At 41.4% G+C, this 26,627-nt stretch overlaps 4 protein-coding genes across 4 annotated transcripts; 2 read left to right on the top strand and 2 right to left on the bottom strand.

Annotated features, from left to right (window-relative positions):
• Positions 1-1,089: 1,089 nt before the first annotated feature.
• Positions 1,090-10,503, top strand: LOC126408517 (titin-like). Its single transcript, XM_050074106.1, has 4 exons — positions 1,090-1,227; positions 2,072-2,180; positions 2,540-8,806; positions 8,888-10,503. The coding sequence occupies exons 1-4, from the start codon at positions 1,207-1,209 to the stop codon at positions 8,920-8,922; spliced, it is 6,432 nt and encodes a 2,143-aa protein (XP_049930063.1). The 5' UTR covers positions 1,090-1,206; the 3' UTR covers positions 8,923-10,503.
• Positions 10,504-10,810: 307 nt separating this feature from the next.
• On the top strand, positions 10,811-12,756 carry LOC126408513 (calcium and integrin-binding protein 1-like). Its single transcript, XM_050074098.1, has 7 exons — positions 10,811-10,981; positions 11,421-11,455; positions 11,608-11,707; positions 11,866-12,019; positions 12,111-12,229; positions 12,349-12,437; positions 12,527-12,756. Exons 1-7 carry the CDS (start codon positions 10,931-10,933, stop codon positions 12,546-12,548), a joined length of 570 nt encoding a protein of 189 aa, XP_049930055.1. The 5' UTR covers positions 10,811-10,930; the 3' UTR covers positions 12,549-12,756.
• Positions 12,757-12,792: 36 nt separating this feature from the next.
• LOC126408512 (RCC1 domain-containing protein 1-like) lies at positions 12,793-16,543 on the bottom strand. Its single transcript, XM_050074097.1, has 8 exons — positions 16,180-16,543; positions 15,828-16,034; positions 14,461-14,626; positions 14,245-14,366; positions 14,064-14,168; positions 13,389-13,559; positions 13,248-13,277; positions 12,793-13,074 (listed from the first exon to the last, which is right to left on the bottom strand). The coding sequence occupies exons 1-8, from the start codon at positions 16,517-16,519 to the stop codon at positions 12,923-12,925; spliced, it is 1,293 nt and encodes a 430-aa protein (XP_049930054.1). The 5' UTR covers positions 16,520-16,543; the 3' UTR covers positions 12,793-12,922.
• A 595-nt stretch (positions 16,544-17,138) lies between these two features.
• On the bottom strand, positions 17,139-25,038 carry unc45a (unc-45 myosin chaperone A). The gene is made up of 19 exons (XM_050073929.1): positions 24,873-25,038; positions 24,559-24,751; positions 23,288-23,463; positions 23,070-23,159; positions 22,759-22,926; positions 22,300-22,468; positions 21,989-22,159; positions 21,574-21,745; positions 21,140-21,440; positions 20,941-21,035; positions 20,663-20,804; positions 20,330-20,470; positions 19,509-19,636; positions 19,365-19,431; positions 19,146-19,259; positions 18,943-19,058; positions 18,455-18,572; positions 18,216-18,371; positions 17,139-18,098 (listed from the first exon to the last, which is right to left on the bottom strand). The coding sequence occupies exons 1-19, from the start codon at positions 24,894-24,896 to the stop codon at positions 17,811-17,813; spliced, it is 2,829 nt and encodes a 942-aa protein (XP_049929886.1). The 5' UTR covers positions 24,897-25,038; the 3' UTR covers positions 17,139-17,810.
• Between the last annotated feature and the right edge of the window lie 1,589 nt (positions 25,039-26,627).

The raw sequence follows: 26,627 nt of genomic DNA, 5'->3' as shown, positions 1-26,627 counted from the left end.
GAAGTATTCAAATCATTTACTTAAATAAAAATATGCCACAATAGAGAAATACTTAATTACAGGTAAAATTCCTGCATTCACTTAAGAAAAGTACAAAAGTTTTTTCAGCAAAACGTAGGCTTCTTAAAGTATCAAAAGTAAAAGTGTTTGCCCTGTCAGTGTTATATTATTAAATTACTGGGCTATTACCATTGATGTATTAACATGTAAACAGTGTTTTAATGTTATAGCTGATTGAGGTGGAGCTCATCTTCGAGGATTTATATACTATTGGGTCGTTAAATATATTACACAGTATCACATTTTAAATACAGATTACAATATTACTTCAAAGAGACACAAATGACTACAAATCAACACAAAACTACCACAAGGACACAAATTTACTTAAAGATACACATAAATTAAACCAAGGAGACACAGTACCACCACAAGGAGACACAAAATTACCACAAAGTGACACAAAAAGATGCATAACGACTGCAAAGAGACTCAAAACCACCACAACGACTGTGTGTCCTGCTCCTATTTTGAGGAGGTGGTGGGGCCCTAAGTAAATCTGTGCCCAATGTCTCAAAATCTGCCCATGAACAGAATGCAAAGTAGGTGACAGTATTTGCCTCTGAAATGTAGTTTATTACAAGTATAAAGTAGCAGAAAATGAAAATATATAAGTAAAGTAAAAGTGCCTGAAAATTCTAAGTGCAAGTACAGTATTTGAGTTAATGTACTTCCTTACATTCCACCACTGCCCTCACCCACTCATAGTGTTGCAGTGACTGAGCATTTGTTTAGGAAGGCTGCTCACTAATGTGCTCAGATAACTCAACCAACCCCCAATGAACACACGTACACAAAGCTATTTAGATGATATCTAAACTGTAAAGTAATATGGTAATCCCCCTTATATCTGGAAGAGTGTGTGTGCAATATTTTACTGTTGAGCAAGTGTCTAAGTTTTCCCTCGCTGACCCACGATGGCTCAGCTAACTTTGAAAGAATGAGCAGCTGGCCAATCAGGCAACATAGTTATTTTAGTCCCTGCATGCTTTTAGAGATAAAGCAGGCAGTGATTGGCAGAGTTGTGAATCTCTGCCACACAGTTTGGGGGCTCATCACAGTCGATGCTACTGATTACCTGAACTAGCTGGATTTTGAATTTTCATCTCATTTCTTATACATAAATAAGGACAAGTGAGAGGAACAATGGAGGCCAGCAACAACGAAGTAAGTACAGTTGTGTTTGAAACTATAATACTTGTAACAATCGTATATCTTATATCATATCTTGATAGTTATTGAACTATCTGGCAGCTACTTTTTGAGTAATGATTTGTCTTTATTGTGGTTCTTTCTAAAGTGAAAAGGTTTAAACATTATGAGAGCTTTAAGGGTTAGATAATAATAGAGGTGTATCTGTTCAGTCGAGCAGATGGCAGCCTGGTCCGCCATGCCTCTAGTTATTTTTAACTCCATCAACAGTTTCTGTTACCAACACATCACACTCACTATGATAACCTACATGCTAGCTTGATTACTAAAGTAAGTTTTGTCAAAATTCTATTATGATTGAGTATGTATAGCAAAATGTGTGTGTTTTTTTTTCACTTGAACTGTTGTTGATCTTCTTGACATATAGAAAAGAGAAAGAGCTCATTTATACTAACACATATAGGCTACGTATACAAGGTGAGAAAAACAGACAATATAAATGTAAATAGTAAAGAAAAAAAGAACATAAAATAAAATTTAAGAAATAAACAAATAAATAATTTGTGAGAGATTATGTGTAGTTTCATGAGATGAGGGTTTAGAAGATAAACTTAACAAAATAAAGAATAGCTCAAGCACTACATCGTCTATTATACAGAAACTGATAAAGGAAACATGGATTGTTTATGCTGCTTTGAAAATATGTCTAAAGATTTTAGATGTATCGCAATTTTAAAATGTTTTTTTCACCAAACAACATAACAGTCTTACTAAAAAAGGGAAAAAAGAAACACGTCACGCTGATTGTTTAAGCTGGTGTTTATCTTTATACTCTCTGACAGACTATTTTCTTTTGTAGGCGGGGAAGAAAGCAGAAGACACATCTCACACTCTAAATATAAATGTGACACCGCACGCAGAGCTCACAGCAAACAATACCCAGCCACCCCTCACAGCCAATGTCCAAGGTATGTCATGCATTCATCCCATCACTGTGTGGTCTAGATAATAAAAAGTCATACTTTTCTTAAGAATTCAATTTAATTATGATTAAATTAACAATCACAGATAAATGCAAAAAACATACTTGTGGAAATTATCTAACCTTCACTTCTTGATGGTGTTATCTATGTAAGATAAAGTTGGAAGTTCTGAAAATTTCAAAAAACAAATTACATAAGTTATCCATATTTTAACATTCATTCAACAGTTGAATGCATTTACTCAAATGCATTTAAAAGTCGCATAGACTAATTTTGTATAACCAGTCTGCACAGTGATACCATCTAATGTTTTCCTTATTTGATGCTGTTTTTCCTCACACCAGGTCAGGCTGCTACTACTGCAGAGAGCGCAGAACACCACCCTGGGGTCCAGCCTGGCCCTGTCACAGATAAGGAAAAGGCTATTAAGCCAGAGCTCCAGATAACTTTTGGCACATTTACTGTCAAGAATGGGGAAGATCTGAAAGTAGAGATCCCAGTGACTGGACACCCAGCACCGAAGATTGAATGGAAAAAAGATGCTCAGCCAGTCAAAGAGACATCAAGGTTAGAAGTGGCAAATACATCACCATTAACAGTTCTTCATATCAGACATGCTGCCAGGGAGCACTCTGGTCAATACTCCATCACGGCAAGCAACAGCGCTGGAAAATATACAGGAGAAATCACTGTGGTTGTTCTTGAAAAGCCCGACCCACCCACAGGGCCTGTGAAGATTGATGAGATCAGTTCTGACTATGTTACCATCTCCTGGGGTGCGCCAGAATACACAGGAGGCTGTCAGCTAGACAACTATGTAGTGGAGAAACGGGACGTTTTAAGTACAGACTGGCAGACTGTGTCGGCAACGACAGTAAGAACCACAATCAAAGTCACCAAACTGAAGACAGGAAATGAATATCAATTCAGAGTGTTTGCAGAAAATAGGTATGGAAAGAGTACTGCAGTCACCTCTCCTATTGTGGTTGCACAATATCCTTTCAGTGTGCCAACAGCTCCTGGCACCCCCTTCGTTTCCTCAGTGACAAAGTACAGCATGGTGGTTGAATGGGAGCCTCCAGCTAAAGATGGAGGCAGCCCCATCACTGGCTATCACCTTGAGCGCAAAGAGAAGAACAGCATTTTATGGACCAAGCTGAACAAACTTGTCCTACCTGATGCTCGCTTCAAAGCAAGTGGACTGGAGGAAGGCATTGAGTATGAATTCAGAGTCATTGCTGAGAATATTGCAGGACTCAGCCCACCTAGCAAGATATCTGAAAGCTACGTGGCACGAGACCGCTGTGATCCACCTGGTAAACCTGAAGCTGTTGTCATCACTAGAGACAACATCACACTTCAGTGGGCTAAACCCAAGTATGACGGTGGAAGCACAATTACAGGCTACGTTGTTGAAAAGAAGGAGCTCCCAGATGGCAGATGGATGAAGGCAAACTTCACCAATGTTATTGAGACTGAGTTCACAGTCACAGGTCTGACAGGAGGTCAAGGTTACGAGTTTAGAATAACTGCTAAGAACGGTGCTGGCGTCTGGAGCACACCCTCAGATAGCGTAATCATCATCGCTCAGGATGTTATTGAAGGACCCAAAGCGTTCATGGATCCTAAATTCAAGAGCGCTACTATTGTTCAGGCTGGCGAGACATTCATTATTGATGCTGATTACTCTGGGAAGCCCCTTCCTGCAATAATATGGCTGAAGGATGGAAAAGAAATTGACAAAGCTACGCCGAGAATGGAGATCAAAAACACCCTCACTCATACGACTCTTACCGTCAGGGACTGTGCTCGAGTGGATGGGGGACGCTTTGTCTTGAACCTCAGTAACGTTGGTGGAACTACATCTGTCTCAGCTAATGTGAAGGTCCTGGATCGACCTGGTCCTCCAGACGGACCTTTGAAGGTGAAAGCTGTCAGTGCAGAGAAGTGTAATCTTCACTGGAACCCTCCTTTAAATGATGGCGGTGCCAGTGTTACTCACTACATCGTTGAAAAAAGGGAGACCAGCCGTGTTACATGGACAGGGGTTGAGTCTCAAGTTGAAGCTGTCAGCTACAAAGTGACAAAACTGGTGCAGGGGAAAGAGTATATATTCAGAATAGCTGCTGTGAATAAATTTGGTGTTGGTGAATTCCTGGAATCAGACCCATTCATTGCACAGAACCCTTTTAAAACACCTAGTGCACCTTCAACCCCTACAGCCAGCGCTGTGACTAGTGACTCTGTCGTGCTATCATGGGAAAGACCCGAGAGTGATGGAGGCTCAGAGATTGAAGGCTACATCCTGGAGAAATGTGACAAAGAGGGTGTCAGGTGGACCAAATGCAACAAGAGAAGACTAAATGACTTGCGATTCCGATGCACAGGGCTCACTGAGGGACATTACTATCAGTTTAGAGTAATGGCAGAGAATGCTGGTGGTGTGGGTGCACCCAGTGAGCCAAGTGAATTTATAAAAATATGTGAAGCTACTTACCCACCTGGTCCCCCCACCAACCCCAAAGTGACAGACTATTCTGGCAGTACTGTGTCTCTGACCTGGTCAAGGCCCATCTATGATGGAGGAGCAGGCATCAGTGGATTTGTAGTTGAGATGAAAGAAGAAGCAGAAGACGAGTGGACCGCATGTACACCAAGCACAGGTGTAGAGGACACAAGCTACACTGTGAAGAGACTGAGAGAAAATGCAAAGTACAATTTTCGTATCCGTGCGATGAACGTCGCTGGAGTTGGAGAGCATGTGGATCTACCTGAGACTGTGGTAGCTGCTGAAAAACTGGAGGCACCTGAGATCGAGTTGGACTCTACCTTGAGGAAGATTGTCAGTGTTCGGGCCTGCTCCACGTTACGTCTTCTTGTCACCATCAGAGGAAGGCCAGAGCCTGAGGTTAAATGGTCAAAGGAAGGCAGCGCTGTCAGTGAGCGTGCTCAAATTGAAGTAACAAGCTCCCACACAGAGTTAGTGATCGAGAATGTCAATAGAAGTCACACAGGAAAGTATGTGTTGACTGCTGAGAACTGCAGAGGCACTAAATCAGCATTCATTAATGTCAGAGTGTTGGACTCTCCCAGCGCACCAACTAACTTAGAGGTAAAGGATGTGAAGAGGGACTCTGTGTCCATCTCCTGGGAGGCACCTCTCATCGACGGGGGAGCAAAGATTTCCCACTACATTGTAGAAAAGCGAGAGGAGGCCAGAAAAGCATTCACAAGTGTCTGTAGCAACTGTGTGAGAAACTCATACAAGATTGACAATCTCCAGGAAGGGAGCTTTTATTATTTCCGTGTCCTTGCCGTGAATGAGTTTGGCACTGGACTGCCAGCAGAGATCTCTGAGCCTGTTAAAGTGTCGGAGGCTCCTCTGCCTCCTGGCAAAATCACAGTCAGTGATGTTACTTCCAATAGTGCAAGACTCTTTTGGGAGAAGCCTGGCCATGATGGAGGGAGCAAAATCACTCGTTATATGGTAGAAATGCAGGCCAAGGGAGATGATACGTGGGCATTGTGTTCACAGAGTAAAGCACCGGAAGTGACTATTAATGGGCTGGAAAAAGGAAAGGAGTATTTCTTTAGAGTTACTGCTGTGAATGAAAAGGGAAAAAGTGAACCAAAATCCCTTTTGGCACCTGTTACAGTAAAGGACACCAATGCTGAGCCCGTTATTAATTTGCTGTCCAACACATTCACTGTAAAGGCAGGAAATGATTTAAAGATCGACATTCCATTCAAGGGTGTGCCACCGCCAACAGCAGCCTGGAAGAAAGATGGCAACTTGCTGAAAGAGACAAGCAGAGTAAATGTGCACACATCTGACACATCGTCTCAGATCATTATCAAAGATGCAACCAGATCAGATGTTGGCATGTATGAGGTGACCCTGACCAACTCATCTGGAACCACATCCGCTGAAATCTTTGTTAATGTATTTGAAAGACCTGGACCACCAAGTGAGCTCAGAGTGGATGAAGTGAGTGCTGACTTTATGTCATTGTCATGGCAGCCCCCTCACTACACTGGCGGATGTCAAATCAGTAATTACGTTGTTGAGAAGAGAGATACAGGCAGCACAATATGGCAGAATGTGTCAGCTACAGTTGCCAGGACATCAATCAAGATTTCCCGTCTGACACAGGGCACTGAATATCAGTTTCGTATTGCTACAGAAAATCGCTACGGCAAAAGCCAGTTTGTTGAGTCTGAGCATGTCGTTGCCCAGTATCCCTTTAAGCCCCCTGGTCCACCAACTAATGTCCATGTTGTCAGTGCCTCAAAGTCCGTCGTGGTGGTTGCATGGAGCAAGCCAGACAGTGATGGTGGCAGCCCTGTCATTGGTTATCATATTGAATGCAAAGATCAGAGCAGTATTTTGTGGACAAAGTTAAACAGAAGCCCAGTGACTGAGAACCAGTTTAAGGTAACAAGTGTTGAAGAAGGTCTGATATATGAGTTTCGGGTCTGTGCTGAGAATATAGCCGGTGTTGGACCATGCAGTAAGGCATCTGAGCCTGTGGCAGCAAGAGACCAGTGCGATCCCCCACACAACCTCACAGTCACCAATATAACTAACAGCTCAGTTTCCCTGTCCTGGGACAAACCAGAATATGATGGCGGGGCTAAAATAACTGGGTACATTGTTGAGCATAAAGAGCTGCCGGAGAGTTGCTGGCTTAAGTGCAACTTCACCAACTTACTGGACACCTTCTTGGAAGTGACTGGCCTCACAGAGGGAGAACAGTATGATTTTCGTGTGACTGCAAAGAATGCAGCCGAGAACTTCAGTGCGCCCTCTGAAACCACCGGACCTGTTACAGTGCAGCATGATGTGGAGCCACCCAAAATTATCTTGGAGGACAAATTTAGACAGGCGGTGGTTGTCAAAGCAGGAGACCTCCTAAGAATAGATGCTGACATCTCTGGCCGCCCTAACCCCACAGTGTTTTGGTTGAAGAATGGTAGAAATATCGGAAGCAAGGGAAGGGTTGAGGTAACTGCAACAAAGACGCATACCTCTCTTCTTATCAGAGAAAGTGTTAGGAAAGACTCTGGACAGTATACTCTGACCCTACAGAGTACAGGGGGTGTGACATCCAGGACTATCAACTGCAAGGTCCTGGACAGGCCAGGCCCACCTGCTGGACCTCTGGAAGTGTCTGGACTCTCAGCAGAGAAATGCACCCTGTCATGGGGACCCCCTCATGAGACTGGCGGTGCCGAGATCATGCACTACATTGTTGAAAAGTGTGAAACCAGCCGTGTAGCCTGGACCCTTATTTACGGTGACATGATGGCAACTACCTGCAAAATTACCAAGCTACTCAAAGGAAACGAATACCTGTTTAGGGTGAAGGCAGTAAACAAATATGGGGAAGGTGAGACTTTGGAAAGTGAGCCCATCAAGGCCGTCGATCCCTTTACTATCCCATCCCCCCCGACTGATGTTGAGGTCACAAGTGCAACCAGCGAGGCCATGACTATCTGCTGGAAGAGACCTGCCTCTGATGGTGGTAGCCGAATCAGTGGTTACATCATTGAGAGAAGGGAGAAGCTGGGTGTCCGATGGGTTTGTATTAACAAGAAGCCTGTCTATGACCTACGATTCAAAGCTAGTGGGCTGCATGAGGGGTGTGAGTATGAATTCAGAGTCTTTGCTGAGAATGCTGCTGGGCTAAGTGAACCCAGTCTCCCCTGCCCACTCACTCTGGCTGAGGATCCAAAGTTTCTCCCTTCCCCTCCTGCAAAACCAACCGTCATCGATTCATCCAGGACCGCCATCACACTGTCATGGAACAAGCCGCTGTTTGATGGTGGAGCAGCAGTTACAGGATACAAGGTTGAATACAAAACACCAGCAGAAGAAGAGTGGACTGTTGGTGTTCATAACACAGACAGAACAGAGTTTACAGTAACTGGCCTCACATCAGGGACGGCATATGTTTTTACTGTCAGATCCATAAACAAGATTGGCATCAGCGAGCCAAGTCCTGAGACAGATCCTGAAGTGGCCGTGGATAGAGAGGAGGAGCCCAGGTTTGATATTAGCCCAGATATGAGGAAGACCCTGCTTGTTAAAGATGGCAGCTCCTTCACTTTGACTGTGCCTTTCACAGGCAAACCTGTTCCTAATGTGACATGGGAAAAAGCAGATGTAGATCTGAGGATCAGAGGACTGATCAACACCAGCAGCTCCGTCACCTCTATCACAGTGGAAGGGGCAACTCGTGATGACTCTGGCAAATACATTGTCAAATTTCAAAACATTGCTGGATCTGCCTCTTTGACACTGAGTGTGAGGGTTTTGGATTCACCTGGTCCGCCAGCGCAGATCAGAGTGAAAGATGTGACCAAGAGCTCTGCCACCGTTACCTGGGACATCCCTGAGAATGAGGGAGGAGGCCCTGTCAAGAGCTACCTTGTAGATATACGGGACCTCAGCAGGAAGGGGTGGACGAGACTCACAGACAAATGTCGTCGACTGTCCTACAAGGTGTCTGACCTGGAGGAGGGAGGAATTTACTTCTTTAGAATCACTGGTGTGAATGAGTACGGGACCGGTGTTCCAGCTGAGACCAAGGAGGGAACAAAAATGATAGGTACAATTCTTTCAGTTTTGTATGATTCTATTTCTTGCAATAAGAATTTTTTTTAAATTATTATTATTTGATATTTTTCAGATACAACAGACTGGGAGACAAATCAAGGAGCTTAGCCAGGACTGAAGTAAACTTCTCCTGATCATCCTGTCAAGATCCTCTTCTTCATCCAGTGTTGTTCAGAAAAATCAGTTAGCAAATACTCTGTGAATTAATGCATTACCAGAAGCTGTGGCTTTGTAGATATATGATCACATATCTTTTTTATATGTTTGTATACTAGTAAGCCTTTTTAATGGTAGATTTTATTAACATGCATCAAAGTCCTGATTTTGTTTGGTTATGGTTATAACAACAAAAACATGATCTATTATAAAATGAAGATGTTTGTAATAGTTGTTAGAGTTTGACTTTGTATTTGTTAAGGGAAATGACATACTATTAAAAAATATCTAGCAAAATAGAAACACATTTGTTTTAATTTTGCAATTTATATATTATTAACTCCGGATGGCATCAAGACATTGCAAAGAAAACAAATGAGACAACATATATAGAAAGAATTACTGTTGTAGGCCTGCTGTAAATTTAAGGTAGAAGGCTGGAACTTCCCTTATGTATTTTCATTTTGTATGTAGTACAGGCTAAGAGGCACAAATCATTTCTATTTAGAGACATAACACACTAACTGGATCTTCTGCAAAAACAAAACAAAATAACCCTGTTAAAATAAAGTTTTAAAATCAACATTACGATGGGTTACTTCTGAGACTTTTTGGTGTTTTTTTGTTTGTTTTTGGTTTGGTTTGGTTTCCTTTGTTTTTTACAACTAATTGGCCAATTATAGCTAAGATTTACTTTTAGATACATTTTCTAAATGCAGTATCTTTACTTTTGCTAGAACGTTTTTTGGTATACTGAAGCATAGTAGGCAAGTTAAATGATGGGGTGGTGGCACTTTTGCCATCCAGGGTCATTCCCTTACACCAGGTTCTTCAAACATATGTCCTGTGGACCAGAACTGGCCGGCCAAAGGATCCAATCTAGCCCACTGGATGACTTTGCATACCTAATGTTGACTTATATTGCACTTGTCAAGGCTTAGCGGCGCCAGGTTTCAGGAGCACAGTTTAGCAGTGAGTATCCTACTTCATGTAAAATGCTGCTTCAAATGCTTTTCACCGAACCAGAATATGGTTATCTGAAATAACAGTAAATACTTATTGTGGTCATATTTAAAGATAGTGAACACTGTTCAAAAGTGCAAAACAATCTGCTTCAGACTTTTATCTTAAAACTGTACTTGTGGAACACAATTTTTAAAGCACTACCAAAACCTTTGATTTATGAATGGTTTGTAAGACAGGGAGATGAATAAAACTGCTTCCTCAATAGCTTCCACTTTAGTTTGGTTTTGTGATGCCAGCACTACACAGATGTATGCACATGTGAGTAGCAGACTGACTGCATCTGGGAAAACTGACATATTTTTCTAAAGAAATCTCAGGCTCTTCATCATGTGTTTTGTAAATGGATGACCGTTTTCAGAGTACTTGTACTTCTTACTTCTTACACTGAAAGAAAGGGAAACATTTACAGGTGTTGTTATTTATAGGATATTCTGCAAATGTTTTACCAGTCTGGCCCACTTGATATCATATTGGACTGTATGTGGATTATGAATTAAAATGAGTTTGACACCCCTGATGTCTGATCAGCTGTTACTCTCAAATAAAAGCAAAGAAACAAACATGCCACGAAAATATTTTTAAAAGAAGTTTAAGATTTTCACATCAATTGGAAATAAAAATGTATGTAACGAGCTTTTTTTTTTTTTTTTTTTAACTTTTAAGCTTTTTTATTTTATTCAACTAACATATAAACTGTCAAAATTGGATTAAAAAGTCCTAACTGCACAGGTTAGTCCTAGCTGTCACCTGTTGCCGTCCTTTTGTCATGATGGCAGCTGTTTGCAAGTACGTCACTATGGAAACCATTACGTAGCTCACAGGAAATCCAGCCAGATACCGGAAGTAAGTGATGTAAAACCGAGTTGTTGACTAATAGTTCGGTGTATAACTTTTTACAACAACAAAAGTATACTTTCGAGTCGAAGTTTTGAAAATGGGCACCACGGCAAGTCAACTTGGGAAGGACTTGCTCTCGGAATATCAAGTAAGTGCCCATAATGTCTTCAAAAGCAAATTTTGTATCGTAATGGGTGTTACTGTTAACCGAGCGGCTAATTTTGACAACAGTTGTTTTTACGTACCGTAATAACACGTCGTGACGTAGCAATCTTAGGCTAATGTTTTCAGGTAAAATAAAACTAGTACAGCCTTGTCATTAGGAGTAAAGTTTGGTTTATTTACGGTCTGTCTTTCCTACAACGTTAAACTAAACATAACGCTAATGGCAGCTATAATGAACTACCACTTGTCATGAAGCTTATTAGCATTATAAAAGCTAATGTTGCCAATATCACTACAGTTAGTCAGACTATTGATGTTTTAAAATAAATGAAACTCATAAATGTGTTCTAGTGTTGTTTATTTGTATTGTTCCCGTTTAATCTTTGACTACTTATTTTAATAATGCTCACTTTTACTTGTAGGAACTGACATTCTTGACAAAACAAGAAATTCTTCTGTAAGTGATCAGCTGCATATCACATTACACGTTACCAGTTTACAAAAGCACTGTAATCAATCTAGCACCGCTTATTGTGATCCATGATTAAGCTTTGTGTGTGTGTGTGTGTGTGTGTGTGTGTGTGTGTGTGTATGTGTGTATGTGTTTAGCGCTCACAAGAGATTCACTGAACTGCTCACAAAAGATGAGAAAGACCTCCCAAACACCAGAGTGCCCATGGAGAGGATTCTCACTCTGCCAGAGCTCAAGGTGAGAAACTGTTTGATAGTAAAGCAGTGGAAATGTGGTTATGTGGAGCACTTAGTTCTTAAAGCATGGCTAGGATTGTCCTGTACTTTGTATGTTCTCGAGGAAGTGCTTCACGCGCTGATAATCTGTGCTGACCCTTGTACTTGTTCCTGTCACAGTCCAACCCTTTCAGGAAAAGAATCTGCCATGTATTCTCCACATCTGAACACAAAGATGGAAGCCTCACATTCGAGGACTTTCTGGATCTCTTGAGTGCCTTCAGCGACTCTGCTACTCTGGAAATCAAATCTCACTATGCATTCCGTATTTTTGGTAAAGAAATTGATTAAAAAAATAAAAGCGAGCTGGTTATTATTGATACATGTGGGCTATCAGTCTGTAATAAGCATGTTGATACTTTCAGACTTTGACGATGACGGAACTCTTGATAGTGGTGATCTGGAGAAGCTGGTAAACTGCCTGACCGGTGAGACAGATGACACAAGACTAAACCCTGATGAAATGAGACAGCTCATCAGCAATGTAAGTTCGCTGAGGCTTCTCCTCTTTGAAGATGTGAGAGGCACACTAGATGGTTAAAATAGAGTGGTACAAGGATGTGTAAGTGGGCTCAATAGTTGTTTCCTTTGTATGTTCTTCAGATTCTTGAAGAGTCAGACATCGACAAGGATGGAACCGTGAACCTCTCGGAGTTTCAGCACGTCATTTCAAGGTCGCCGGATTTTGTCAGGTGAGTGAAAAACTAACCGCTGTTGTCGCTGACACTTCACAGAGTTTTGTTCACTCTTAACCGCCTGTTATATTTTGATTTGTCTGCAGTTCTTTCAAGATTGTGCTGTGAAGACATCTAACGGACTGTGGAAATGCACCAACCTATAACTCTCACATGGTGTTTAATTTTCAGTTAGAACTATTTTAGACATTTGCCTTAAATTAATATAAGCTGTGGATTTTACTGCCTTAACTATTTTATGCAACGTTTGTGAAATATAAAACCTGTAATTTTTTTATTACTATACAGAAAATTAAAATTATTTCCAACAACTATACATTTACAAATTTTCTTGTTTTTTTATAAAGACAAATGAGAAGAACTTGTATGTTACAAAATATATTTAATTTAAAGTCTTTTTGTTGTGAATATTTACACTTCCTTGTACATTGTCCAGAGTTCAGTGTCCACGTCTCTCAAGGGGATTCCAAAGTATCTTTATGTCAAGCTACTTCCTCCTTGGTGACAGCAGCAAAAGTATTCCATGCCCCGCACACTACATCCTCCACACACATCTGCTGCTCCCTGAAGAACTCCACACGCTGGGGCTCATCCGAACTGATTAAATTCTGGTGTCCAAGTTGGCCGTACTCCCCTGAAATGATGGGGAAAAAAAGGACAGGGTGAGTTCAACATATAACTAGGTTTTGCTCTAAGCGTACTGATTAATTAAACTGATACTGGGAACATGCTACACAGATTTAACACATTTGCAACACAGCCAATGACACCCTGTTTGGGTCTTATTGGCTCCGAATTCAAACTTACCCCAGCCCCACGTGTAGAGGTCACCTGTGGCTGGAATTAGAAAATATAAGATAAAGACAATGACATAGGTTTGCCAAGAAAATGTGCACCCATTCAATAACAATGATCAATACACAGCTATTGTCAGATGTGGTTTCTTACTTGTTACTGCAGCTGTGTGTCTGCAGCCACAGCTGACCGTCTTGATTTCACATGATGGAGTGATATCCAGCAGAGCCGGGAATGCCTGGATCGATATGAATACCTCCTCATGTTTCTCTCCCTCCTGCTGCTCTTCAGCGAGAGATGTGCAGGCATCTTGGCGTGGTTCTCCTGTTCAGCACAGTTAATGTTGTAGTACTTATTACAACTCAAGTCATTACTTTAAGTGGCTACCATGAGCAGCATACTTGGCAACATGTATGAAATTATATAACAGTTCAAGGGGGTGGTTCATTCATGACGATATAATGCTTTACTCCAAGTTATGTCTGTACATTTAAGTAGTTTTTAAATTTGTTTTTTGAGGTACAATGGAGCTTGACGGCAATGAGTTTATGGTGCTTCAAGTGCCAAACACACATTTGAAAAAGATATAAAGAGAGTGAATCCACAGTATCTCTGATGTTCAGAGTTAATCACTTGGCAAGCATCCTTTATAAATACTGTGGAAATGCTGATACTTAAGAGTGGGAATATTGTAACAATCATACATGCCATAAAAAAACAATGCAGCTAAGTACAATAAAGTATCTGGATCGATAGATAGCACGGTGGGTAAAAAGAACTGACTTTGATTGTGTTTTAAGGTGAAGTGTTATAGGGAAACAGATTTACCTGCTTGTTGGCTACTCTGCTGCTCTGCTGCCTTCCTCAGACCTCGTGATGGAAGTCCAAGCTGCCCACTTTCATTCCAGCCCCACACGTAAAGGTCACCCCCATCTGAAGCAAAAGGTCATTTAATCCTCACATTGAGAGTACAACTCTTTCTACTGCCAACACCTTGTGTGACACTTACCACTAATACAGACAGAGTGCCAGCTTCCTGTAGCGATACAGCTCATGGGCATCCCCCAGAGTGCCTCTACTGCCCTGGGCTCGTCCTCAGGGGTGAGGCCTCCGTGCCCTAACTGACCATGGCTGACAAATAAACACATGCACACACAAAAGATCAAGATTTGCATGTGGGTGTTACTTCTCTGATTTCCAGTAAAGACAGATGTGTGAGGTCTACCTGCCCAGTCCCCAGGTGTACACAGCTCCAGAGGCACTGAGAAGGATGGCATGCTCTGCACTCAGTGCCAGACTCTTGGCTCTCAGGTGTGGTGATAAGGAGCGGTAGAGGGGCGGTGTTGTGGCTATGTAACCACCAGGGACCAATGGGAGATTCACAGGGGGTCCTGGAAGGCAGCAAGAAGAGTACTGTTTATACAATTAACACATTCGACTTCTAGAAGCTGTCAAAGAAGTTAGGATAGTAGTGGAAGTACTTGAAGTACTCAGATTTGGTTCTCAAGTAAGAGTACTGATAGCACACTGTAAAAGTACTCTGCTACAAGTAAAAGCCTGCGTTAAAAATTCTACTTGAGTACTCAAGTATTACCTGCAAAATGTACTAAAAGTAGCAAAAGTAAAATACCTCACAATGCAAAATGACCCCTTTCAGAGTGTTTAATTATGGAGCTTTCTATAGGTGTGACTTCAGGGTCTGTCCAAGGGATGTCGGCTTTTAGTCTATAACAATACATAATGATTCAGAGAAACTATAGCTGTAAAATATATGTAGGCTAATGCAGTTGCAAGTACAATATCCCCCCCCTGTGGTGTAGTGGAGTATGTACTGATTAGCCAAAACCAGGTGAAGTGAATAACATTGATCATCTTGTCACAATGCAATGTTCTGTTGGGAAACGTTTAGTCCTGGCATTCATGGATGCCACTTGATGCACTCCACCCACCTAAACACAGTTTAAGACCAAGCACCGCACCCCCAAACCCTGTTGGGGCCTCCTTGGATCAAACTTGGCTCTGACCTGCTGAGGCATGGACACAGACCTCTGAGGAGTGTCTTGTGGAGTCTGGCACCAGGGCACTGGCGGCAGATCCTCTACGTTTTGTGGGTTGTGAAGTGAGGTACTGACAGGTCCCACAGATGCTCAATGAGACTGGGATCTGGGGAATTTGGAGGCCAGGTGAACGCCTAGAGCTCTTTGTTATGTTCCTTGAGCCATTCTTGAGTAGTCTGCCATCTACAGTGCTGTAGCCATGAGGCGGGCTACTTGATCTGCAACTGTGTTTGGGCAGGTAGAGTGTGTCAAGAGGCATCCATATGAATGCCAGGACCAAAGGTTTCCCAGCAGAACATTGCATTGTAACAAAATGATCAATGTTATTCACTTCACCTGACAGTGGTTTTGATGTTTCGGCTGATCGGTGTATGTAGTGCAGTAAAAAGTACAATATTTCCCTCTGTGATGTAGTGACGTAGAAATATAAAGTAGCAACAAATGGAAATACTCAGGTAAAGTACAAGTACCTCAAAACTGTACTTAAGTAAATGTACTTAATTATCCTCCACCGCTGTATTAGGTTATACATTACCTGAGCTGTCTGAGTGTGTTTTTATTTCCATGCTCCATGTTAGAGTCTTCTCTTCCTTCTGCAGATCCCAGGATTCAACTCTGTCTGAGAAAGCGAGGGTCAGGTAGGACTCACTGATGATGGCATCCTTACAGCCCCGGCTCTCTTTCAGAGAAGTGCCACATGACTCAGTGGAGACGAAACCTGCCAGGCACACACAGCTGTCACCTACAGACAGACAGACAGACAGACACAGAGAGAGAACATTATGAATACACCAGTTAATATTTATGTCATGAGTGTGGCATGAAAGACGCTTTCTATTTCTGATAAGAGTGTTCAACCAGAGCTCTTTTATCTTGGACAGACTCACCATCCAAATACACAGATGCTCTTCGACTCCAACTTGCTCTAATTTGAAAATCAGTATCAAAGCAGCCTCCACTTCTGTCCACCTGACCGTTAAGCTCTGTTGGACTACTCACTTTAACCTCCTTTACAGGGTCGCTGCACTCTCCTTTAATTAATTTATCGGGGACGAATATCTGTCCAAAAGCGTTGAAGCCAAATCCGAACCACCGCATTGGAAACGCTGAACCTCTGTTTACGCTGCTGAACCGGGCGACGCAGTTGTTCGCACAGTTTGAACACTGGTGTATGGAGCACCGGGGTGTACTGCGCATGCGCTGCAGTATCGCGCAGTCATTCCTCATTTCTGATTTTCAAAAAAGATTTTAAGTACCACGCAAATGAGTTATGATACATGAATATACATATATATATATATATATATATATATATATATAAAACTGTGAATCTTGTTTTTGTTTTAATTTTTTTTTTTTTGCTTTCTGATATTTCTTTTTGGGGAATTATATTTTATTTTTTCCTCCATGGTGTTTTTTAATTTAGTTTGACTTCTTTGGAATATTTTCTCTATTTAAAAGAAATAATAAAATTATTAGTATTTAATTAAAATGAATTAAAAATATTATTTTAAAAATATTTGTCCTGTTGTAAATTCTTTTATTTCTTTCTTCCATGGGTTTTTTTTTCAATTTAGTTTTAGTTCTTTTGAATATTTTCTCTATTTAAAAAAAAGATGTATTATTAAAATAAAATTTATTATTATTTAATTAAAGTTAAAGTTAAATTAAAATATTTTTAAAATATGTCTGGTTGTAAATTGGCAATACAAGTCTACAGCTGTCTTTTTAATTTTCTCTCTTTGTTTTATTTTATCGTATGCACAAATAAATAACCGGAGAACTATAGTATTGTTACAAAATGACTTGACAGTGAAGACGGGTGAACTCGGACGTGACAATATAATTCAGGGAAAGTCTGAGGTTTTATTTATTTTCCATGTGTTTAGTCAAAACATGACAAACCATACAAGTAAGACACTGGAAATGTAGTGGAGTGATGATAATTGACATTAAAAACAAAAAGCACACAATTATGTGTATGAAATGGTAAAATTTTATAAAAACAATTACTAGAAAATGAGTTACCTGCAGAAAATGTGTGAGCACGCTGAAAGCTGCTGAATTAGAATTCACACTGAGTAGAGTAGTGTACAAAATGAAAAATAAAGACTGTATTTTGGGGAATAAACAATGAATACGAAACAAAATATTTGCAAATATGAGGAAATAGCAATACTTGTGTAAAGTAGCCTTACTGGTCTCCAAGTCAAACAAACACTTTCAGTAGAGGGAGATACCGTATAATTGAGATAAATACAACCAGTGGAAAAGCAATGTGAAACAGCAAACCACTTCTGTGAGGATCCACTGGTTTTCATTTACTACTTTTCTTCATTCATTTATTTATTGCTTCTCACAGTTTTTGGTTAAGACACAAGCATGTCAGGACCAGCTCATACCCATCCAGACCAAAACTGATTTTCCTGCAAGAGTGAAATGACTTCACTGGTCCCACTTAATACTCAAAGCACTTTAACATTGCCAGAGGGCAAATCCACACGCTGCAGCTGTCTTTTCAGGGTTCAGTTCCTTTGCCCTTCTCCCTCCCTTCCCTGCTCATGATGATGCTGTACTCCACCGCCTTGTCCAGACAGCTCTGAGCTATCTTAGAAACAGGCTCCGGCGTGCCCTCTCCTCCCTTCGCCAAGACAGAAAGAATCTCCAGAGCCTCGCTCTCCATGAGCGTCTCGGCCAGACTCTTCTCTGCCTCCATCATGTTCCGCACTATGACCACTCCACGGTGGCGCAGGTCGGGTATGTCACAGAGCAATAGCGACTGTATGATCTCTAGCCAGTGGGTCGTCTGAGAAAAGAGGACAACAAGAAGTAATGTGAGCTAAAACGAATAAAAAATTATTTTAGTGTGCCACAGAGTTGATGAATGTGTGGGGACAGCGAGCTGCTGCAGTGGTCTGCTTACTGTTCCAGGTATGCGGGCGCAGAGCTCAGGCTGCTCAGCGGTCAGCATGGCCAGAGTTCCTGCAGCAGCTCTCCGCAGCCTCTCGTCCTCCTCTCCACTGTAGAGCACAAGCAGCTTCAGGCGATCGTTTCCTGTGGCCAGGTACAGCTTCTGCACCTGAGGACACACCAAACACACATGTTTACGTCTACTTTTCATAGTATTTGTGCCATACAGTCATTTATTAATATGTGCCGTACCTCTGTGCTTAAAACCAGATTACACATGCACTCTGTGGCAGAAGCTCGGACCAGGTCGTGCTCCTCAAACATGTAGCCTTCAATTTTTGGGACTGCCTTCTCTTTTATGATCTTTTGTCTGTAAGACAACACACTTCAGATACTCTGAACACAGATACAAAACTGGAATGTCACGATGAAAGATAAATCATGAAAGGAAAACTGTAGACTAGTAAGCAAAAACATTCAAGTGTGAAGCTTTGACCTGATAAAATCTACGATCAATAAAGACAAAATCAGGAAGGCATTGTTGTACATCTTAAAAGGTTTAAATGCCTGCACACTGACAGGACATGACCTCAGCTATGTTAAAAAAAACAGTATTAACACTGTCAAACTATTAACATGCTTTTGAGGTCATCATTCAGACTTAAAATACTTGCATCCTCAAAGTCCTAAAAACAGCACTGTACATGTATTCTTAGGAGAGACTCCCCCTAGTGGCCAACCTTAGTCTATCACTGATGCCGGCCAGGTTGGTAAGAGCCATGAGTGCCTCGAAGTTCTGCAGCAGGGTGCATTCAAGACTCAGAAGACTGACAAGGGGGCGCACCATCTCATAGATCTGACAACAAAAAGTGAGACAAGGTTAAACAGGAAAAGCACTTTTCTTTTTAAACCGAAGCGGCTTTTACCAGCATGCAAATCTCACCCTTTCTCCTGGGAAGGCAATCTCTGGGTTTGATGTGATGGCGATTTTTGCGAGGGCTTGTGCTGCTTTGATTTTACCCATGTCTGTGTTGTCAGATGCCAGTGGGATCAGAGCCTGCGGAGGAAAACAGTCATCATGAATCATTTAAGCTATTAAAGCAAAGTGCTTAGGCTAAATGGTGTACAGGCTAAAATAAGTATAGTTATCAGGGTGCTCTACCTTTCCTCCACCCTGTGCCACCACCGTGCCTCTGTCTTCCTGACGTTCCACCAAAGCCAAGAAGACCCTGCCATGAGGAATGCAATTAACACAGAATCTACAGAGAGAACGCTGAGTGAAAAAGACTCACTGCTGTTGTCCTACCTGGCGATACATTCTCTGCAAGCCTCGGTGAGGGCAGGACTCTCCTGTTTGACCATACACACCAACGCAGACACCACACCAGCCTCCAGCAGCTTCACAAGACGTTTCTCCACGTAGGACTGTGCATCCTGACACATGACAAGACAGACAAGTTCATGTCAAACAATCTCTAAAGAAAAAAAAAAATGCATGTAAAAGTAGTAAAGTCTCTGTTCAGTACTGAAGTAATGTTGTGTGCAGTAGACTTGGGCGGTATCAAGGTATTACCAGGGTATTTAAAAATCCTGAAGGTATGATTTTTAACACCGAAACAAATACAGGGACTGCTCTTTCTATTAAACTGACAAGGAGATGCTGTACAGAGATGATGTAGTGCACAACATGCGCCACCAGAGGTCAGTCTCAGCTGAGAATGGCTGCAACTATGAGTGGTGCCGATAACATTACCGGACTAATAAAAACAGCAACGGCAGAAAGAGACAGTGGGGAGAAACAGCATGTAAAGTCTGCATATTTTCAGATCTGACTGTGAATTAAATGAGTCTTAGTTCGGTAAAAGAAAGAAACTTGAATTTAGGAAGTGTACAGCTGTATTTTCTGTTTAGTAAGAAAAATAGGTGTAAGAATATTTCCTTTCTTAAGTTTGTGGCATGTAGAAAACTATGCTTTAACTTTTTTTTTTAGTTTTACACAGGGAGTCAAAGTGTCTACCCCGGTGAAATGTTTTAGGAAGGTATGAGGGTATGAAAAAATGGATGCCATCCAAGCCTAGTATGCAGCAAATACTGCTCAGCATGAATACACAAAAATTAAAATAGTACCTTGGGATGCTCCTCGGGCACATGCTGCTTTGCATACTTGGCCAGCTCTACCATCTGAGGGTCTGGCTTCTCCACATCATAGCTGTTGGTGCAATTTACTAAGGTGGAGCCCACAGCAAAGAGCACTGTTTTATCCTCAGACTGCAGGAAACACAAAGTAAAACAACACTGTCAAAACCATAAAAGTGTTTGTGTCGTGGTTTCAAATACTACACAAAAGCAAACATCAAAACCACTGAGATGCTCTTCTGGGAGGAATCTGGCTTCATGATTGCTCTGTAGTGTCCCCTTGTCACAAGTATTAAAACCTCTAATTACAAACATCAGTCAAACCTTTGCCAGCTCAAACATGGCGAGGAGAGCGTTCTTGTCTTCCACTAAGTCCTCCTTCACATCAGCATCAAAAGTGAGGTAGGCGAGGCCCTCCACAGACCACCGGCGGGAGGTTGCCGGCAGAGACTCATTACACAGCCACCTAAAAGAGAAAGAGAAACAGCTTGCTTCTTATTTTGAATCCAAGGAACCAATCTGGTTATGCAACAATGTGGATCAGGCATGACACATTTCTCTTAATCTACCTCATGCCAAAGATTTAATACGGGCAAACATACTTCCTGCACTGCTTGGCAAGCTTTAGCGTGGATCCCTCGGCAAACTGCTTCATGCTGAAGTCTGTCCCTCCTGCTGATCCAAGCTTGCACAGACCCTGTATAATTATCATCAGAAACCATAGTTCATTTATCTTTATTTATAGATGTTCACTCCTCCACCTGTCTGAGATAAATATACGTGCTTCGCTGCAGCACTCACCACCAGGGCTCTCACACGTATCCTGTCATTCTCGCTCTTCTTGTAGAGATCCTTCAGGAGAGCGACGCCGTTGGCCGTGATGAAGGAGGCTCTCTTGGCCTTGCCTGCAGCATGGATGAGAGTCTCCACCGCTACCTGCTGGTGAATTACATCTTCGGAGGCACACAGAGAGATCACCGCATCCATCATCCCTGACATCTCCAGAGTTCTGTTACCCACGTCGCTTGGTCCTTGGAGGAGCACTGATACTGTCTGGATGGCTCGTAGCTTGCTATCTAGGCCTTGTCGGTTAAAATGTTGCCTAATCAGAAAAACGTCAGATAAAAAAGTTTGTAAAAGAACACCATTCTTCATCTTATGGCCTGTGATAAGGATTTTTTTTTTGTGTACTTAAGTTATTGCAGTGTGAAAATGCTCATGTAACAGAAACTCACTGTACATATTCTTCACACAGCTTGATGAAGTTGTCCCTCTCTTTGTCGCTCTTTAGGTCGTCGTAGAGTTTGCTAAGCAGGACAGAGCAGCTCATGTGGGAGTTGTCTGTGAGAGGTGGTCCCTGTAAAAGCTCAGGGACTGTCCCGGCTACCTCAAGGATTTTCTTCAGGCCTACAGGAGAGCATTAATCATTCATTAATCTGGCTGGAGCAAACAACAAATAAAACTGGTGCCAGAATGTCTGAAATGGGCTAGAAATAGCTGAGGCCTAGAATGAACACTTCCTTCTCCTTTCCATAGTAGTGCAACTGTACTAAAAACTGAACTGGGTGTGTTTGGCAGCAGGTCTATGTCTGTTTTATATCAATCACAGCATAAAAATGTGAGAACATTATGTGCAGGTGTGTTTCATACCCTGGTCTATCACCCATAACGTGAGGGAGTTATCTGGGTTTTTGAAGGACTTGCGGGGAACTTGTTTGACCAGGAGGTTGATGGCACTGTCTCTGCCCGGCCCCGACACATTAGATGCTTGCATCATTTCCAAGAGGTGGCGTAACATTGAGCGTAGCTCCTTGGAAGGTTCTGTGATAGATTCAGAAAGTCAATTGTCATTCAAAACAAAGGACAGAGAGCTGATACACACAAAAAAGGCATTTTTTTTAAGGTTAACTTTCATGTGTGGCCAAGTCCAAACACAAACATGATCAAGAGTCCAGACTCACCAGGAAGTATGGCTTCATCTTTCCCTCTGATCTCTTTTTTCATGCCCTCCGTCAGAGCCTCAAACATCACTTGCAGTAGGTGGCAGGCAGCCAGAGACACAGCGGAGGCTCCTGATCCCATTACGGCACACAGCTGCTCCATCCCCAACTCATTCACGATAGCCATAGTCTGGGAACAGGACAGTGGATTTTAGCAATAAAAAGCAACAAAGCGATTTGCAAGTTTTACGAGCAGGGTGAATGACGCCTCTGACAGACATGGCTGTTGATGAAGTGTGCTACAGCAGACTTAACAATAAATGGAAACTGAAATGCATAGAAATTAAAATACAAATACAAAGGCCATCACTATGGATGCACTTACTGTTTTACCTATGGTTTTCCCAAAAAAGAGAATACAAGTTTGCATATCAGTGAGAAAAGGGATTTTAAAGATGGTGTAATGAATGTCACACTTACTCTAGACTGGTGTCCTGTGCACAACCCTACCAGGGTCCTCAGGGCAGAGAGGACAACATCCTCCTGCTTTGACTGAAGAAGTTTCTGAATCAGCTTCACTCCATCGTTACGGAAGATCTGCTCAGCTCCTGCGTCCTCTCGAGATAACACCACTAGATTCTGAGCAGCCTGAAATTAAATAATGGATCATATAATTTTGGTGTATTACAATTTTGCAGATAGATCAAGATACAATGAACACAAATCAAACACATAATAAAAGAACAGATTCCAGCAGTTTGATATGTTCCTGCCTTTTGAGTGACCCTTACTTTTTGTCGATCTGAGTCTTTTGCAGATGCATCTAAGAGAAGGGAGAACATCTGCTGCACACGAGCATCTGTGGAGTTTAGTTGCGCCGACTACGCGGTTAAGAGAGAAGATGTTAATTAGCAAGAGTTTTTTCAGGGCACTGTTTAAAATACAAGACAAACCTCCATGACCTTTCATTTACTTTATTCAAAAAAATAACAAAACAAAAACACATCACCTTGTGTTGGATCTGTGCTCCCAGTTGTCTAAGCAGATCCTGGAAGGCTTTGTTTTTGGGTTCCAGCTGTGCACATCGCTGAGTATCCAGAAACGCCTGATCAAGCCGACCGAGTTTCTGGTAAGCCTGAGCTCTCCGGAACCTGGCTTTAACATCACCTGGGTCTGTATCGAGAGCTGAAGAGTGACAGACATGGCATTTAATATAACTGTGCACACACATCCATAACTCTTTAAGGAAGTTTTCACCCACAGAATGACCATTTATATAATAGTTAGTCGCGCTGTGTTACCTTGAAACCAAGACAACATTTTTCTTGCATGCCATGCATACATTGTTGGTGAGTTAATTAAACTTTTAACAACACCAAAACTTTATCAAAACATCTGTTCACAAACTCTAACACAACTCACGCAGCATCATCCAAGTGTCATTTATCCAGTCGCATGCTCAGTTCTTCCAAAACACATTGCATTGCCTTGTCTTCAGCCCTTTCTGACTGGGACTGAAAGTGAAACTTGTCTGTGCCTTCACTTTTCGTCCCTTTCAGAAAGGGCTGAAGACAAGGCAATGCATTTGCTTTGGAAGCACTGAGCATGCGACTGCATACATGAAACTGGGTTTATATGTTGTATTAGATGTTTTGATTTTGGCTAGTTTTGCTGTTGTTAAACCTGGTTCCCCTTGACTACAATTAAGTAATGTTTGCCATTATTGGATCCTTCATTTACCAGGTGCACGCTAGAAAAAAAATGTCTTCACAAATTCAATGTAACAAAGCATTAATAATTGATATATAAGTGGTTATTTTGTGGGTGAAGTATTCCTTTAATCCAGTCAGAGTGACAGTTCATGTTTCAATACACTAAATAGTTTTTGCTTTTACCTCAGCTGCAAATAATTTATTTCCTTTAAGATAAGACAGTTGGTGGGTGTATGTGTGTTGAAAGGGTTTCTCAGTTAAATTATTAACCCAAGGGTCTATAGATCAGCATGAGTGTCTCTGTCAATGGAAAATAGCTGCTGCTGAGCATTTTAAATGTAACACTTACAGCATCCCTAATCGCATGTCATTCAGGATCCTGGTAAGGTGTAAGTTACACTCTATAGATCCAAACCAGTAAATATATGGACAGATTGCAATCCAGGTAAAAGTAAGCTTCATTGTGTATTTAGGTTAAATGCCCCTTAATTTAAACTAAGATTACAACGTGTCTTTGGGCTCAGTGATGTATAAACCCTACAATAACCTAGACTGTGCTATATCCCACCTTTAGAGGCATCAGCCTCTGCTTTGCTGTACTCCTCCTGTTTCAGGTAGCATGCAGAGCGGTTGCGATAAAGCACAGCACTCTCTTCTTGGTTGTCACTCAGCTTTAATGCTTTGGTGTAACAGCAGATAGCTCCCTGTATGTCTCCTGCCTTGAAAAGCGAGTTCCCCTCCTCCTTCAATGCTGCAGGGTCCTGGGTTAAAGAGAAAAGTAGGTGACAGGGGCTCAGAATGACAGAAATGCTACGAGTTCATGCTTTTCTAATGAAATCTGCTAAGCTAAAGATGCTACGTAGCTAACTGCTGTTGCCTTACCTTTTCCTTTTCACTCTCACTCATCTTCAAGGCGTGATAGACTAAACAGCGTTACTTGGTATGGAGAATATGTAGTTAAATTTTACTCTACTTGGTCACAAACACCACTAACTTCAGCCAAACATGTTTCATCTTGCTACGCTTCCGGGTGTCCGCAGCACGTTGATGACGTTTACGCACCAGCCCCGCCCTTCCCCTCGTGCTCCATTGCCATATAAGGAAGAGAGGAGCCAGAGCATGTCAGTCTCCATCTCTGCTTTATTTGGCTACATTTTCATCCTGTGGCTCTCCTCACACACACACACACACACACACACACACACACACACACACACACACACACACAGAGGCTTTTGTCAAGCATTTTAATGTTGTTGGCTCACTGTTAGATGGTTAAACCTCAGCAAAGAATACTTAAGAATACTAGAATACTTATACAAGCATATCTCATGTACGTTTCTGGTAACACTTTCTAATAAGCCATTCTTTCTAAATACTTTCAAGGTGTAATAAATTGCTTTATTAACACTTCATGAATCATTAGTGAGGTTTGACAGGCCAGCATCTGACAACAACTTTCTGCTTGCCAAATTGTGAAAAATCACTTTGGCTGGTTGGACCATTGACCACTTACTCGGGGCCAAATCCATTCATTAACAACCTATTTAACATTTAAAACTGCAGACTTGATGGATTAAAAACACTTAACTAATGACGTATTGGAATTTATAGCTGCAGACTTGATGGCTCATTATAAAGTGAGAAACTCATGAGTATCATGGATTACCAACATTTGTACCTGTGCTGTTAAGAAACAGACTAAACACTAGTCTGAGGGATTTTTTTAACAACATAGCTACCCAACAGTTGCTCTGTTGGTTTATAATGGTTTACAAAGGATTATGACATTATTTGTTAACCATAAAGCCCTTAAAAACCTTATGTAAAGGGTGACTCATAAGCATGTGGTATCATTATAGTTTAAATTTATAGTTTAGGAAATCACAAGACTAGATAAGGTGCCTTGCCAAAGTGTTCATACCCCTTATGTGATAGACCCACACAAAGTAGCCCATAATTGTGAAGTGGAATGAAAAGATTGCAGACTCTAGCTGTGCAAAGCTGGTAGAGACATACCCCAAAAGACTTGCAGCTTCACCAAAGACTTGCAAAAAACTTCATGGTTTAGTATGTCTTTTAAAATCACATAAACATGTCATTGTATAGTATTTCATCAAAAATCATGAAAAAAAGTCATAGTGTGTCGTAAAAAATTGCGAAAAGTCATAGAATGGTATGTTGTCAAAAATCGCAAAAAAAAACCTGTCATAGTTTAGTATGTCGGCAAAAATCACAAAAAACGTCATAGTTTAGTTTTTCGTCAAAAATCATGAAAAACCTCATTGTATAGTTTTTTTTGTCAAAAATCATGAAAAAAACTCATCGTAGGCTATAGTATTTCGTGAAAAATCACGAAAAAAAATGACATAGTATAGTATGTCGTCAATAAACACGAAAAAACGTCATAGTTTAATCGTCAAAAATAGCGAAAAAAGGTTATGGTAAAGTATGTCGTCAAAAATCGCAAAAAAAAAATGTTGTAGTATGGTATGTTGTCAAAAATCACGGAAAAAACTCATAGTATAGTATGTATAATAGTACGCCATGTACCATTTTCTTTCCACTTCACAATAATGCACTACTTTGTGTTGGTCTATCACATAAAATCCCAACAAAATACATTTAAGATTGTGC

The sequence above is a fragment of the Epinephelus moara genome, chromosome 20, assembly GCF_006386435.1.
Source record: "Epinephelus moara isolate mb chromosome 20, YSFRI_EMoa_1.0, whole genome shotgun sequence".
Taxonomy (NCBI): Eukaryota; Metazoa; Chordata; class Actinopteri; order Perciformes; family Serranidae; genus Epinephelus; species Epinephelus moara.
This window is presented reverse-complemented; position numbering and strand designations above follow the sequence as displayed.

Coding starts and splice junctions, on each gene's coding strand:
- LOC126408517 (XM_050074106.1), top strand. CDS start 1,207: ATGGAGGCCAGCAACAACGAA. Junction 1,228..2,071: donor TGGAGGCCAGCAACAACGAA/GTAAGTACAGTT, acceptor TTTCTTTTGTAG/GCGGGGAAGAAAGCAGAAGA. Junction 8,807..8,887: donor GGAGGGAACAAAAATGATAG/GTACAATTCTTT, acceptor GATATTTTTCAG/ATACAACAGACTGGGAGACA.
- LOC126408513 (XM_050074098.1), top strand. CDS start 10,931: ATGGGCACCACGGCAAGTCAACTTGGGAAGGACTTGCTCTCGGAATAT. Junction 12,020..12,110: donor CTATGCATTCCGTATTTTTG/GTAAAGAAATTG, acceptor TGATACTTTCAG/ACTTTGACGATGACGGAACT. Junction 12,438..12,526: donor AGGTCGCCGGATTTTGTCAG/GTGAGTGAAAAA, acceptor ATTTGTCTGCAG/TTCTTTCAAGATTGTGCTGT.
- LOC126408512 (XM_050074097.1), bottom strand. CDS start 16,519: ATGAGGAATGACTGCGCGATACTGCAGCGCATGCGCAGTACACCCCGG. Junction 14,169..14,244: donor GCACTCTGTCTGTATTAGTG/GTAAGTGTCACA, acceptor CTTTTGCTTCAG/ATGGGGGTGACCTTTACGTG. Junction 13,278..13,388: donor ACACACAGCTGCAGTAACAA/GTAAGAAACCAC, acceptor TTCTAATTCCAG/CCACAGGTGACCTCTACACG.
- unc45a (XM_050073929.1), bottom strand. CDS start 24,896: ATGAGTGAGAGTGAAAAGGAAAAG. Junction 23,464..24,558: donor AGAGGCTGATGCCTCTAAAG/GTGGGATATAGC, acceptor GTCACTCTTCAG/CTCTCGATACAGACCCAGGT. Junction 19,637..20,329: donor TGCCCGAGGAGCATCCCAAG/GTACTATTTTAA, acceptor GTCATGTGTCAG/GATGCACAGTCCTACGTGGA.